We start from the raw sequence: 15,446 nt of genomic DNA on the forward strand, positions 1-15,446 counted from the left end.
CCAGTGGTGTACAGCTTCCCTCCTCCACCTTTGTTCCACCCTCCCGCCCCAGCAGCTAGATCGCCTCCGTCCACCAGTGAAGAGGTACTCTGACTCCATGAGGCTCCAATAAAAGACAATCTGTACTGTATTTGGTACTCTCAGTGTTCCTTACTATCACACGACTGACGACTGGCTTCTTTGATGGTGGGGACCTCTGGAGGCAAAAGTTGCAAATGCTTTAAAAAAAAAGAAGACACAAAGTGCTGGAGTAACTTAGTGGGTCAGGCAGCATCTCTGGAGAACATGGATAGGTGATGTTTTGGGTCGGGATTCTTCTTCAAACTGCAAATGCTTCAGCTGTCTGTAAATCCCAAGCAAACTCTTTCAAAGGACAGTTCTCATGAAAACTATTTGAGTTGTTATTCTAGCTCACTTTATCCCCAGTAGTTGGGTAGAGTGAGCCATATGCAATTTTAATGTGCCCACTAATGCCCTGACTGGTGCCATTGGTACGAAGGAGGAATCCAGCTCTTCAGCCTTCCTCGTCCATTAGGTTCATTGTCCACTTTCTGGTAGATTATCGCTCACCACTGTTTTGTTCATTAACAGCTCAGATCCCACCTGTTTCAGATGTAGGGATGGAGGGATAGGAATCATGTGCACGCAGATGAGATTGGTTTATCTTGGTATCATGTTCAGCATGGACATTGTGGGCTGAAGGGCCTGTTCCTGTGCTGTACTTTTCTATTTTCATGAATGATGACCTCAGTGAAAAACAATTGATGCGAGCCACCTCTCTTACAGAATCATTCTTTACTTCTGGTTTTGCCACTTCTTAGCAGGTTGATTTATGTTTAGTTTAGAATTATAGCGTGGAACAGATTCTTCAGCCCACCGAGTCCATCGCCCATTTACACGAGTTCCATGTTATCCAACTTTCTCCTCCACTCCCTGCACACTGGGAGCAATTTACAGATGCCAATTAACCTATAAACCTGCACGTCTTTTGTATGTGGGAGGAAGCCAAAACACCCGGAAGAAACACACAGGGTTAAAGGGAGAATGTGCAAACTCCACACAGACAGCACCCAAGGTCAGTATCGCACTCAGGTCTCTGATGCTCCATCAGCCATGCCACACTGCTGCCCAACCTCCACCTTTTCAGCCTCTGTTTTTCTGCTCCTGACAGGAACCTGACCGGCATTAGTCCATTACCATGTTGCTGGTGTTAAAAGTAACTCAAATTTATCACTGGTATGGTCATAGTCACTAAGATTTCCAATTGACCCATTTGTACTGATTGCACCAGCCACCTTCTTAACTGCACAACACGTATAACATTCCAACTTACTTTGACGTTTGCGTACAGCCATAAAACAACACCGAATGAAATACAAAAGAAGCAGACACCGGAGATGTTCAGCAGGTCAAACAGCATCAATGCAGAGAGAGAAAAAAAGTAAATATTTCAGGTCAAGTGCCGTTAATCAGTACTGGATTTTCATTTTTCTAAACTGAACTAAACCTCCAACGGGATCCCACCACTAGCCACATCTTCCCATCTCCACCCTCTTCCGCCTTCCGCAGCGACCATTCCCTCCGCAACTCCCTGGTTGACTCATCCCTTCCCACCCAAACCACCCTCTCCCCAGGTACTTTTCCCTGCAACTGTAGGAGATACAACACCTGTCCCTATACCTCCTCCATCAGGTACATGGATAGGACAGGTTTAGAAGGATATGGGCCAAACGCGGGCAGGTGGGACTAGTATAGCTGGAGCATGTTGGCTGGTGTGGGAGTTTTAGTGAAGGGTCATTGACTGAAATATCAACTCCATTTCTGTTTTCCTAAATTCCCAATTTGACCAATTGAGCACATACAGTATTTGTATTTTATTCTTGGATTTGCAGCATCTGAAAATCTTTGCTCCAACTTCGTGTCGTCCAGTGAGACCGTGTGAGATATTCTGCTCAGTCCACCTGCTCATCAGAATTACGTCTCTGTTTAACAAATCTTCAGTCAGACCGTTTATCTGAGGGTTGTGATTTAAACCCTGGTTTGGAAATCTAGTTGGCGCTCGCCATGTCTGCTCACATAATGTAATATCACATCAGATCATTCTGGAGAAAAATGGAAATGAGCTGCTAACAAGAGTTTTGTGATATACTGCCTGGCCAGGTGTGAAGCCATTATCCACCAGCCTGCCCAATGCTGTGCATGGGTGAGTTATGCAGAAATTGATGAGTTCTTGATTAGTAAGGGTGTCAAAGGTTATGTGGAGAAGGCAGGAGAATGGGATTGAGATGGAAAATTTGATCAACCATGATTGAATGGCAGAATTCTGGTCCTAGGACATGAATTTATGAGAAATTTGATAATTAGTGCCCATGTTTTTGAACACTTAGTGACCTGAAACTTTCAATACAATGTTTACACTGTGTGAATAATTGGGTTGGACTGGAGGGCAGTGCTGTGAATCACCAGTGTTCTGAGAATAATATGAATCTTAATCTTAACCACACTGTTCATTTAGCCACCACAGTGACATTGGCCTAATATCCTGAGTGAATGGCAACGGTTATAGTTAGCCCGCACTGCTAAAACTAGCCTGCATCTCCGAAAGGGGAAGTGTATCAAGGCTGAAACAGTCTGTTGTACCTGTGCAAGGGATAAATTTGATGGCAGAGTACAAGAAAGCTGGGAACAACCACTGTCTAGCATGCACTGTACGTCCCAAACTGCTTTCCTTGTGGAAACAAAGCTTATCCTGAATCCATTGCCACAATATTGTATGTTGCCACATAATATAATGCTGCCTTCTCAGTTAATTCTGCACTGCGCAAGACCATTTCCAAGATGTGGACCTCCAAATAAAACATTTTACTTGGCTACCTATGTTGATTAATCCTGAGAACATATCCAGGCGATTGGTACATCAACAATATCATCACCCTTAATGGGATTTATGCTCCAGTGGTACATTCACCCTTATATAGGATGAACCGTGCACTCACAGAATGAGTTTCACAACCTCAAGATGTTTTATAGCCTGTGGATTAATTCTGAAATTGATGTTTGTTACAAAGGGAGAGATTGTCCCTCCCATTCACCAGCAAGTTCATATAAATTGATCAGCTTTACATCTTCATTTCTCTTCTCTTTTAACAATAAATATTTATTTTTCTCATGTGATCACTCATTTCACAAAAATAACTGATAGCAATTATTTTAATACTCCTAATATTGAGGGAAGTTTATGTGATCTAAGGACAAGTGCAAGATTAGCTAGTTATCTCATCTCATGCAATCAATTTGGTAATCGCAAGCTATCACAGCGATTTCCACTCCCTCCAAATTAGAAAATCTTTTAGAGTTCCTGATTGAGTATTTTTTGTCTCTGCTGTTCCGCAGAAACCCATTCCATATTGGTCTTTGTGCGAAGATTTTTTTCATGGTGTCAGTAATTTGAATTCATGTTCCTGCCTTACTGTGCTATTTAATTTATAGACTCTCCTGGATTTATTCTCGTCTATGTCATTTGACAGCTTTATTGATACTCCTCTGTAAGTTCTCTCCTCGCTTCCTGCTTTCCTGAACTATATAAACCCTGTGGCTGTGTACTGTCCTTAAATTAACTCCACACTACCCTCACTTCCAAGCATAAAATGTCGTCTTGTGATCACAATTGAAGGTACAGACCAACCTGGACACTGACCTGTGACAGCATTCCTGTCTTTGGCTTTGATTTGTCTGCAGTTTAACATTCTTCTGTACCTTGCTTTTTGCATAAAAATATGTCCCAGGTCTCTGCACAGGAACGTATTCAGGCAAACTGTCATCAAAGATCCAGGGGAGATGACATTGAGAGATGAGCAACAGTTTAGACTCATTGAATCATCCAGCACAGAAAAAGGCCCAACATGTCCATGCCGACCAAGATGCCCCATCTGCTCTAGTCCCACCTGCCTACGGTTGGCCCATATCCCTCTAAGATTTTCCTATCCAAGTGTTTTTAAATGTTACAGTACTTGCCTCAACTATCTCATCTGGCATCTCATTCCATATACCCACCACCCTCTCTGTGGAAAAAGTTACCCTTCAGGTTCCAATAAATCTTTCCCCTCTCGCCTTAAACCTATATCCTCTGGTTCTTGATTCCCCTACTCTGGGTAAAAGACTGTGCATTCACTCTACCTATTCCCCTCATGAATTTATACACCTCCTTAAGATCATCCCTCATCCTCCTGTGCTCCAAGGAATAAAATCTTAGCCTGCTCAACCTCTCCCTGTAGCTCAAGTCCTGGCAACATCCTGGTAAAAGGAACATCCTCGTAAATAAACACAGTTTATGAGGAGCTTTCTAAGGCAGGGGAGAGTAGCCACAGAAACAGTCCCAACGTCACATCTTTCCAGCCATCGATTTCTGTTATTATCATTCCATTCACCACTTAAATCAACACCATTGTGCCCATCACTGACTTCGGTGAATGACAGGACAAAAAGATGTGGGACTGAGGTGGAGAGGTGAAGTGGTTTGGGAGGAAATTATAAACTTTACATGATGATTGTTTAAATATCATGTAATGTGACATATTCATAGCTTACATTGCAGCTGATATTTTCTGTAAATGCACATTTGATTTTATTATCAATTTGACAGTATGAACATGACAGTATTTAAATTATTAAACATCCAATTAAAAAAAAATCACTGTTGCACTTAAAAACAACACAAACTATTTTGTTTGTTCAGAAACATGCTACATTGAAAATGTGCAGAAATTTAACACATGATCATAATCTCACTAGATGCCTGGAGAACATTTGACACAGCCAGAATGCTGCATCTCTCCAGTTCTTCCATTTGCTTGCGTGTTTCTAGGTAATATATATCCTAGCAACCATCTACATGTGGCAAAACTCAATCCTAGCAACTAGCTCAGTGTGACCAAGTTTACCCTAGCAACTAGCTCTACGTAACATTTATCCCAGTCACTAGATTGCATAGAACTAATACTCAATTTTTAAAAATGAACCATAAATTGGATGGGAATAGAAGTCCTTGAAGCTGCTCCAAAATTTGGTGAGACCGTGGCTAGTCTGTGTCATATTTCCATCTACCCACCTTGGTTCTGTAATCATTAAAACCCATATGATTAAAACCTTCCAATCTTCAGGTTGGTATTTTTCAATTGTCCCCCTTGCCTGAACAGATTTTTGGAGGAAACAAGTTCTGCATTTCCATGGTCCATTGTGGTAAAGAAGTGCTTCAGTGCATCAATCCCTATCAGCAGAGCCCTAATGTTCAGGTTCAGTCTCCTATCATGCCAGCAAGTCAATCATATTTTGAAGATTAGATCATGGGGAACATGATAATTTCTAAAAACATTGCACTATTTACTGCATCACAATGCTAAGCAGAAAATTAATGTTTGATTTCTTATGAATAGTATAAATTTTACAAACTTTCCAATGATTCTTTGTATTATATAGTCCACAATATTTAAGTGGATGGATACATTGCAAAATCACACATTATTACAAAATAATACAACATGATATCTTTGTTTCTGTTCCTGGTCTCCCCTTCCCTTGCCCACATCCCAGTCAGCTGGTAGTCCATGCTTTGCAAATATGCAGACTCTGAAACCCATGCCCCAGCTGATGGCTTGTGTTAAGGTTGTCCTGGATGGTTCTGTTCTGATCACAACCAAGGAAACAATAGATTATCCAGGGCATCTTAGCAGCTTGGTGGCAAACCACTGTGGTGGGCATTTGCTCAGCAGGGCGAGGAGGACATCTGGTCATAATCTGGGCATTTGAGAAGGGCCGGGTAGCTGGCATTCATCTGGAGGGAAGTTTCGCTGGAAATATCAGAGGGACTGCGCCCACGAGGCCAGGCTTCTGGGTGTAGGAATTGGCCAGAGTAGTCAGAGCAGTTGCTCAACCTTGGTCTGTAGAAGCTTGGGTGAGGTCTGTAGATCTCTTCGGCAGTGTATCGCTTCATAAAAAGGTAGACGGACATTACTCCAGCACTCTGTAAGATACCAAGTTCAATGCACATTGTGAATTTCTGTCTGATTGTGGTCTGCGCACTGAGAAATTCAACACTTTCCCTCCCTTGGCCCTAACACCCACAACATTTTACTGCCTCGCTCCCACTGTGTCGTCTCTTGCCAGTCCCATCTGGCAAGAGGCTAGTTGTTGATCTAAGCCTGTTGAACTAGGCCTAATTTCTTGGGGTAAAATGCCAGGCATAGAAGGTTGTGTAGGAAAAAAACTGCAGATGCTGGTCTAAATCGAAGGTAGACACAAAATGCTGGAGTAACTCAGCGGATTAGGCAGCATCTCGGGAGAGAAGGACTGGGTCACCCAGCATTTTGTGTCTACCTTCGGGCGTAGAAGGTTGTTGTGCAGCAGTTGTATACCCACACAAATGGTTTATTTTCAATGGTAACAGTGTCTCTGATATGAAATTATAAACTTGGTGTAGAATGAAAGGCAGTTGTGCAATCTGCATCAGAATGCGTCAGCAATTTTCAAAATGGTTTTGGATATTCACTTGAAAAAGAAACTGCATGTGGAGCAGCGGTGAGGGAGTAATTGGACAGCTCTTTGTAAAACTTGGAACAGGCATAAAGGGCCAATGCAGTGGAAATGGATATCTGAATCCAGGGTTCTGTTTAACATTTTCATCCTGGTTTTGGATATGTTAATCATAAACATAGGGGAAGAATTAGGCCATCCAGCCCATCAAGTTTGCTCCGCCAATTCAATGTAATCTTCCCTCTCAACCCCATATTGCCTTCTCCCCAAATCTTTGATGCCCTTACAAATCAAGAACCTTTCAATCTGCTTTTAAAATACCAATTGACTTGGCCTGCACAGCTGTCTGTGACCATGAACTCCACGGATTCACCATCCTCTGGCTAAAGAAATACCTCCTCATCTTTATTCTAAAGGCACATTTTATTCTGAGGCTGTGCCCTGTGGTCCTAGACTCTCCCGTAACTGGAAACATCCTCTCCATAACCACTCTATGTAGGCTTTTCATTATTCGGTAGGCAGTGTTGCAGTGGTCATTTTTGAGGTGCCGGAGCTGTCACTGGTGCCGGAGCGACCGCTGTTAAATTCCCCGCTAGTTAAAATTGCCCGCTGTTTATTATTATTTTTTTTTACAGAGGTGCCGGAGCGGCGCTCCGGTGAGCTCCGGCAGCACTGCACCCCTATCGGCAGGTTTCAATGAGATCTCCCCTAAACTCCAGCGATTACAGGCCCAGAGCCATCAAAGGCCGTGCTAGCTTTACCATGTAAGGTCTGCCCAGAGACTGTGTAGCATTTCAGCTTATTACTAGGGCGGCACGGTAGCGCAGCGGTAGAGTTGCTGCTTTACAGCGAATGCAGCGCCGGAGACTCAGGTTCGATCCTGACTACGGGTGCTGCACTGTAAGGAGTTTGTACGTTCTCCCCGTGACCTGCGTGGGTTTTCTCCGAGATCTTCGGTTTCCTCCCACACTCCAAAGACGTACAGGTATGTAGGTTAATTGGCTGGGTAAATGTAAAAATTGTCCCTAGAGGGTGTAGGATAGTGTTAATGTACGGGGATCGTTGGGCGGCACGGACTTGGTGGGCCGAAAAGGCCTGTTTCCGGCTGTATATATATGATATGATATGATATACTGCGGTCATTTTCCTACAGGCTCTCTTTCATGAATTGCCTTCAAGTTGGGGAGAAGGCAATATGGGGTTGAGAGGGAAGATTACATTGAATTGGCGGAGCAAACTTGATGGGGTGGATGGCCTAATTCTTCCCCTATGTTTATGATTAACATATCCAAAACCAGGATGAAAATGTTAAACAGAACCCTGGATTCAGATATCCATTTCCAACTTGAACTAGAGCCAATGACCAGTAATCTTGCACGACAGATATATTTGCTATCTGTGACCGACTATTGCACTGAGACTGGAGATTTGCAGATATTTAATACTCAAGTTTCAAATAGATATTTCAGTGACAATGCAGTGTAGGTTTGCAGTCCAGCAGATTGGAATCAGAAGCAGTCTTTTTCCCCCACACCTTATCCCAAAATTACTCCCATCATTCACCATGTAATTGCGATTGATGAATAAACAAAAGTGAAATATTGGATCAAGAGGAGATGAAGAATTGTCAGTCCTGATGAAGGACCCCTGATATGAAACACTTTCTCTTTCCACAGATGCGACTTGACCTGTTGAATGTCTATTGTCTATTGTCTATTGTTTCTCCTTTCATTGCTTTCACCTTGTGAGCAAAATATACTTAGTAGATGAGTAGATCTCTTTTCACCCAGAGAGTTGTGAATCTGTGGTATTCTCTGCCACAGAAGGCAGTGGAGGCCAATTCACTAGATGTTTTCAAGAGAGAGTTAGATTTAGTTCTTAGGGCTAAGGGAATCACGGGATATGGGGAAAAAAACGGAATGGGATGCTGATTTTGAATGATCAGCCATGATCATATTGAATGGTGGTGCTGGCTCGAAGGGCCGAATGGCCTACTCCTGCACCTATTTTCTAATTTATGTTTCTATGTAGGAAGGAACTGCAGATGCTGGTTTACACCAAAGATAGACACAAAAAGCTGGAGTAACTCAGTGGGTCAGGCAGCATCTCTGGAGAGAAGGAATAGGTGACATTTCAGGTGAAGACGCTTCTTCAAACTGAGAGTCAGGGGAGAGGGAACCGCGAGATGTGAAAAGGTACATAGAATAAATTAATGAAAGATGCAAAAAGACAGATCTGTCTACACTCAGTAAATGCCACGGTGTAACATTCAGTTCAATGACACTGTCCACTACTTGCAACATGGTACAGGTTTAATTGATTGTGGCCAATTGGGTCACACTGAATTCCTGGAACCTGAAGTAATTCTTTATTGATCTTGGATGAATTTTGCTAGATAAGGGCAAACCTTGTCTGAATGACTAGAATTACCTCAGTCAGCAGGAAGGATATCGCTGAAAAGGCAAAGGACCATCCATACTTGTAGTGGAAATAGCTTTCGGAGTCTGGAGTTCTGTTCAAAATTTCATCGTTGATGTTGGATATGTAGAGCACCAGCCCGACAACTAGTGACAATCCTGTATGTCAGTAAAACACAGGTGTGAAGTTGTAATTAAAATTATTGTTCTAACATGTGGTAACAGTGAAAGAACATCAAAATATATATTAGTGGCTGTTACCAGGTTATTATCTGGAGGCTTGGAGTATTGATCCCATGGCGTGAATTCAAATTGTACTATGACAGTTTAGGGAATTTAAATGCAACTAATAAAATAAATTAAAATAAAGATCTTGTGTCAGTATAGGTGGTCATAAATCTACTGGAATACTGCAAACATTGTGTCTGAATGACTAATTCATTGCCTGCAGGCAATAAAATCAGTTGTTCATGCCCAGTTCATGCCCAGTCTGACGTCCACATGACCCTAGACTCACTGATGTGATTATCTCATAACTGGTTCCTCAGTTCAGGGGACAGTCAGGGTGAACATTAAATACCAGCCTTGCCAGCACACTCACGAAAAGAACAAACTCAAAGGAAATCCCAAGAGGCATTGCTGCACATTGGCATAACATGTGGTATGGATTTCAGGACAGACTGGGCAGATACAAGAGGAGGCTCTATAGATTTGTGCCATAATGCCGTTTGCTGGAGATAGAGAGCATGCAGAATTTTTCACATGTTGGGCTTTTTTTGTTTCTCTGTTTCAAGATCACTATCACTATAAAGGAGACGCGAGGAACTGTAGATGCTGGAATCTTGCATAGTACACAATGTGCTGGAGGAACTCAGTCGTCAGGCGGCATCTCATGAAGACATGGATAGATGATGTTTCCGATCGGGACAAAACATCTGAAGAGCCCTGACTGAAGAGCCCTGACAAAACATCTGAAGAGCCCTGTCCATGTCCTCCAGAGACGCTGCCTGACCCGCTGAGTTTCTCCAACACTATGTGTTCTGTCACTATTAGGCATCAACTTGGTTGCCATCCGTGCCATGAGATTTTAGGTGATGTTTAACACTTCCATTAAATGAAAAGAGATAAAGAACACAGAATGATTATGATAAATCACTACTGCATCTTTGTGCCATTCCCAAAGCTACAAACAGCATGCTATTAAATACCGTCTGAATAGGCCTCAGATTCCAGAATTGACTAAACAAAACTAGGGTAATACTGACACACTGAAAATGAGATGCAATCCAACAGATACATTGCTTGTTTGTTTGTTTTACCATTACCTGAAAGTATAAAGAAGATCCCTGACACAAATGCCAAGATGGTCCTGTGAGGTCTGATATGTCCAATGTTATTCACCACAAAGCCAATGAACATGAAAAACAGGCTGACCAGTGGGAAAGGAGTGGACGATCGGACCATTTCTGTGGAAGGAGAAAGATCTGAGCAATCAATAAGCACTAGAATGAACGAAACCTACCTCTACAGCACATCCCACATCTCATCTTTCTTTCTCTGAAACCCCTGTAAAATTGCTGCCGTTACTGCACTTCACACCAATCTTTATGAAGCTTTGAAATTTTATAGAGAGCGACAATAAAGTATTTTCGAACATATGAAGTACCTGAGGCAGATACCATGGATGTATTAAAGTGTGCCTTGGTTAATCTGGTGAAGGGGGAAGGACGTGCCAAAGGAGTTGGACGGAGAGAGGTGGGAGGAGATTTGCGTGGAATAAACATCAGCATGTCCGGTTAGGCTAAACGTTCTGTCATTTAAAATGGCTGTAGGCATTTAAACATTGAAGCTAATTAGAGACAGAATGAATACTAACTTAAAATACTGATGGTGGACTCTGAGGTCAGCTGGACATTCATCGGCATCACATACTCGATGGTAAAGCAGTGTCCACGCTCCTGTCCTGAAGATACAAGCAGCAAGCTGTTAAAAACTCTCACTCATCACGTTTCAGCAGGAGGAAAACTTGCATCGAAGACCATTAGCAAACCTTTCAGATGGCTGTTGCAGAGGCACTGTCACCCGAGACAAAGGGCTGATCATATGTCAGAGTATCAGTGATAGCCCACCACATTTGTGCTACGAAAGAGTATGTTATCGAGCCAAGAATGTTACTTTGGTAAAATAAGGCTTTTGTAGTTTCCACAATAACTTCTTCAGTAAAATACACCCTGCTATGTTCAAATTGTGAAACAACGTTGAGAAAGATATTGCAATTTTATTGGGCAATCACATACATCTAGGAAAGTCTTAAAGATAGAAATAAAAAGCTGTAGACCAAAACTGCACACAATACTCCAGGAGTGGTCTCACCAGGCCCTGTACAACTGCAGAAGGAGACAGACACAAAATGCTGGATAACTCAGCGGGTCAGGCAGCATCTCTGTTGAGAAGGAATGGGTGACGTTTCGGGTCAAGACCCTTCTTCAGACTAGTCAGGGGAAAGGGAAATGCAAGACATAGACGAAGATGTTGAGAGATAAAGAACAATGAATGAAAGAGATGCAAAAAAGTAATGATGATAAAACACTTAGCTGTTTGTTAGGTGAAAACGAGAAGCTGGTGTGACTTGGGTGGGGGAGGGATGGAGAGAGAGGGAATGCCGGGGTTACTTGAAGTTAGAGAAATCAATATTCAGTCTGAAGAAGGGTCTCGACTCGAAATGTCACCCTTTCCTTATACATCCAACCCTAAACTCAAGTTTTAACTTTAGTTTTAAATTTTAGTTTTGTGTCAAACCCATTTACTTTTTTAAAAATTCAATAAATGGAGACCATATTTTAAAAAATAGATCTGGTTTGTCAATTAAGGCAAACCTTATTTTTTCCAAATGCAAGGTCTCGGTCATTTCTGTAATCCACATTTTAATTGTGGGGGTTACTGTTTTTTCCCAAAATTTAAGTATTAATTTTTTCGCAGTTATTAAACTGTAGTCAAGAAAGCGTCTCTGACTTAGCGTAAAGTTTGTAATGTGTTCTGATAATCCTAAAATTATAAATTTTGGATCTAAATCCAGTTGGTTATCGATAACTTTGGAAATGATTTTTAAAATATCGATCCAAAAATGTTGCATATTTGTACAAGTCACAAAAGTGTGAGTTAAATTGGCTTCTTGAAATTGACATTTATCACAAATAGGGGAGATACTTGGGAAGATCCTGTTTAATTTTGTCTTCGAATAATGTAGTCTGTGTAATATTTTAAATTGTATTAATGAGTGTCTAGTGTTTAACGGGCATTGATGTATGTGTTGTAAACATTCGTCCCATATGTCTTGCGTTATGGGTTGAGCCAATTCGTCCTCCCATGCTCGTCTATATGATTCTGATGACGGAATGTCGGTATCTAAAAGAGTATTATAAATATAAGATATTAATTTATATAAGATAAGCATTCATCAAGAATTCCTGGGCCTCTAAATCTATATTCTTGCATATGTGATTTTACATAATCTCTGAGTTGTAAATATCTAAAAAAATTATTAGCATGTAAACCATACTTCTGTTGTAATTCCTGAAAAGATAGAAAAGTTCCCCTATGATAGAGGTCTCCCAGCATTTTAATTCCATAACTTTTCCATTGAATGAATCCTCTATCTGAGACAGACGGTTTGAAAGAAGGGTTATTTGCAATGGGTAGGAAGAAAGATAAATTACTCAATTTTAAAGTGAGTTTTAATTGTTTCCAAATACGGATAACACTATGTATAATCGGGTTTCCTCCATATGTTTTTTTATTCAAATTTATTGGGGCGAAATAGGATCGCACCAAGGTCAAATGGTAAGCAATCCTCCTCCAACTTTAACCAATCTGGTTGCCGATCAATGTCGTCCAGCCAGAAAGTTATATTTTTAATATTAACCGCCCAATAATAAAATAGGAAGTTTGGTAAAGGCGAATATTAATGATTTGGACGAGGGAATTGAATGCAACATCTCTAAGTTTGCGGATGACACGAAGCTGGGTGGCAGTGTTAGTTGCGAGGAGGATGCTAGGAGGCTGCAGAGTGACTTGGATAGATTAGGCGAGTGGGCAAATGCATGGCAGATGCAATATAATGTGGATAAATGTGAGGTTATCCACTTTGGCGGCAAGAACAGGAAAGCAGAGTATTACCTGAATGGTGACCGATTGGGAGAAGGGGAGATGCAACGTGACCTGGGTGTCATGGTGCACCAGTCATTGAAAGCAAGCATGCAGGTGCAGCAGGCAGTGAAGAAAGCGAATGGTATGTTGGCATTCATAGCAAGAGGATTTGAGTTTAGGAGCAGGGAGGTTCTGCTGCAGTTGTACAGGGCCTTGGTGAGACCGCACCTGGAGTATTGTGTGCAGTTTTGGTCTCCTAACCTGAGGAAAGACGTTCTTGCCTTAGAGGGAGTACAGAGAAGGTTCACCAGATTAATCCCTGGGATGGCGGGACTTGCATATGAGGAAAGACTGGATAGACTGGGCTTGTACTCGCTGGAATTTAGAAGACTGAGGGGGGATCTTATAGAAACATATAAAATTCTTAAGGGGTTGTAGAGGCTAGATGCGGGAAGATTGTTCCCGATGTTGGGGGAGTCCAGAACCAGGGGTCACAGCTTAAGGATAAGGGGGAAGTCTTTTAGGACCGAGATGAGAAAACATTTCTTCACACAGAGTGGTGAGTCTGTGGAATTCTCTGCCACAGAAGGTAGTTGAGGCCAGTTCATTGGCTATATTTAAGAGGGAGTTAGATGTGGCCCTTTTTGCTAAAGGGATCAGGGGGTATGGAGAGAAGGCAGGTACAGGCTACTGAGCTGGATGATCAGCCATGATCATATTGAATGGCGGTGCAGGCTCGAAGGGCCGAATGGCCTACTCCTGCACCTATTTTCTATGTTTCTATTTTTCTATGAATCCTCCATTAGTTTTAGACTTGCATAAATGTCTTTTATTTATTCTATGGGTCTTATAATCGCAAATAAAATTAGTAATAATTTAATCCATTTTTTTGAAAAAAAATTTTGGAAGGTGTATCGGGATTGCTTGAAATAAGTATAGTAGCTGTGGGAGGAAGATCATCTTTATAGCATTAATTCGACCAGCTAATGAGATAGGGAGTGTTTTCCAAAATTGGATATTTCTATGTAATTTAGTAACTAAAGAAGGGAAATTTGATTTAAAAGAAGTATATTTCCTAATCACGTAGATTCCAAGGTATTTGAACTTTTCATAGGCAATTTTAAAAGGGAATTGTTGAAGTATAGCCGGATTTTATTCTGTAATTGGCATGATTTCGCTTTTGTACCAATTAATTCTATATCCGGAGAATGAGCCAAATTGAGTTATGAGATTTAGTAAATTCGGAATGCTGAACCCTGCTGAGTTTAATGGGAGTGAGGGAAGCACCACCATTGGGATTTCAAAAACAATTAGATAGCAAATGAACAGAGTTTGCGACATTCATTCGTCAGCACTGCAGAAATGTAAATAAAAATGTTATAAGAATGATGCCTGGATTAGCTACAGGAGTTGTTGGACAGATTTAAATTGTTTTCTCTGGTTACAGGCAGACCTGATACAAATATATAAAATTATGGGGCATAATTAGTGTAGACGGTCACAACCTTTCTTCCCAGGTTGGAAATATGAAATACTAGGGGGCATAACTTTAAGGTGAGAGGGGCAAAGTTTAAAAGAGATGTGCAGGGCATACTTTTTTTTATTACACAGAGGATGGTGAGTGGCCTGGGGTTGATGATTGAGGCAGATACTATAGTGATATTTAAGTGACTTTTAGATAGGCAAATGGATGTGCAGGCCAGGGAGGGATATGGATTATGTGCTGGCGGACAAGAATGGTGTTGGGTCTTGTTTAGCACAGACATTGTGTGCCAAAAGGCCTGTTCTTTTGCTGTACTGTCCCATGTTCTATAAAGTTACTTGGCTACACTAGTTTTTAAAGTTAAACTGAACTTTTAAGATATGAATTTTGCTTTTGGTGACATCAGTATAATTTGGTACGGTCCAACTCAGCTGGGACTGCAGAGTGCAGTCATGGATAGTCAGGAAGCAAACTGTTGCCTGGCAAGATTCAAATCAGTAATCTGGCCTCATAATCTACACGGACTGGTTATGCAGCCAAGACCATTTTCTCAGCATTCTTGTCAACAGCATTCAATGAAAACAGAAATTGTCAGAATTTCACGGCTGTGGCACAATGGCTCAGCCAGTCGAGCAGCTGCCTTACAGCACCAGAGACCCGGGTTCAATCCTGACCTTGAGTGCTGCCTGTGCGGAGTTTGCATGTTTCCCCCCACTGCATGGGTTTCCTTTAGGTGCTCCGATTTCCTCCACATCCCAAAGACATGTGTAAATTTCCCCTAATGTGTAGCAAGCAGATGACAAAGCAGGATATCGTAGAACTAGTGTGAATGGGTGGTCTGCGTAGACACACTGGGCCGAAGGGCCTGTTTC

At 41.7% G+C, this 15,446-nt stretch overlaps 1 protein-coding gene across 3 annotated transcripts in view; it reads right to left on the bottom strand.

The window, feature by feature from the left end:
• Nucleotides 1-4,619: 4,619 nt before the first annotated feature.
• Nucleotides 4,620-15,446, bottom strand: part of LOC144594967 (voltage-dependent calcium channel gamma-5 subunit) — a 34,728-nt gene continuing 23,901 nt past the window's right edge. For all 3 annotated transcript variants that reach the window (XM_078401911.1, XM_078401912.1, XM_078401913.1), the window contains exons 3-6: nt 10,822-10,908; nt 10,271-10,411; nt 8,959-9,104; nt 4,620-6,019 (exon numbers count right to left, since the gene is read on the bottom strand). In XM_078401911.1, coding sequence (XP_078258037.1) covers nt 5,762-6,019; nt 8,959-9,104; nt 10,271-10,411; nt 10,822-10,908 — 632 coding nt within the window. In that variant the 3' untranslated portion in view covers nt 4,620-5,761. The remainder of the gene's footprint in view (nt 6,020-8,958; nt 9,105-10,270; nt 10,412-10,821; nt 10,909-15,446) is intronic.

This window comes from Rhinoraja longicauda, chromosome 6 (assembly GCF_053455715.1).
Source record: "Rhinoraja longicauda isolate Sanriku21f chromosome 6, sRhiLon1.1, whole genome shotgun sequence".
Taxonomy (NCBI): domain Eukaryota; kingdom Metazoa; phylum Chordata; class Chondrichthyes; order Rajiformes; family Arhynchobatidae; genus Rhinoraja; species Rhinoraja longicauda.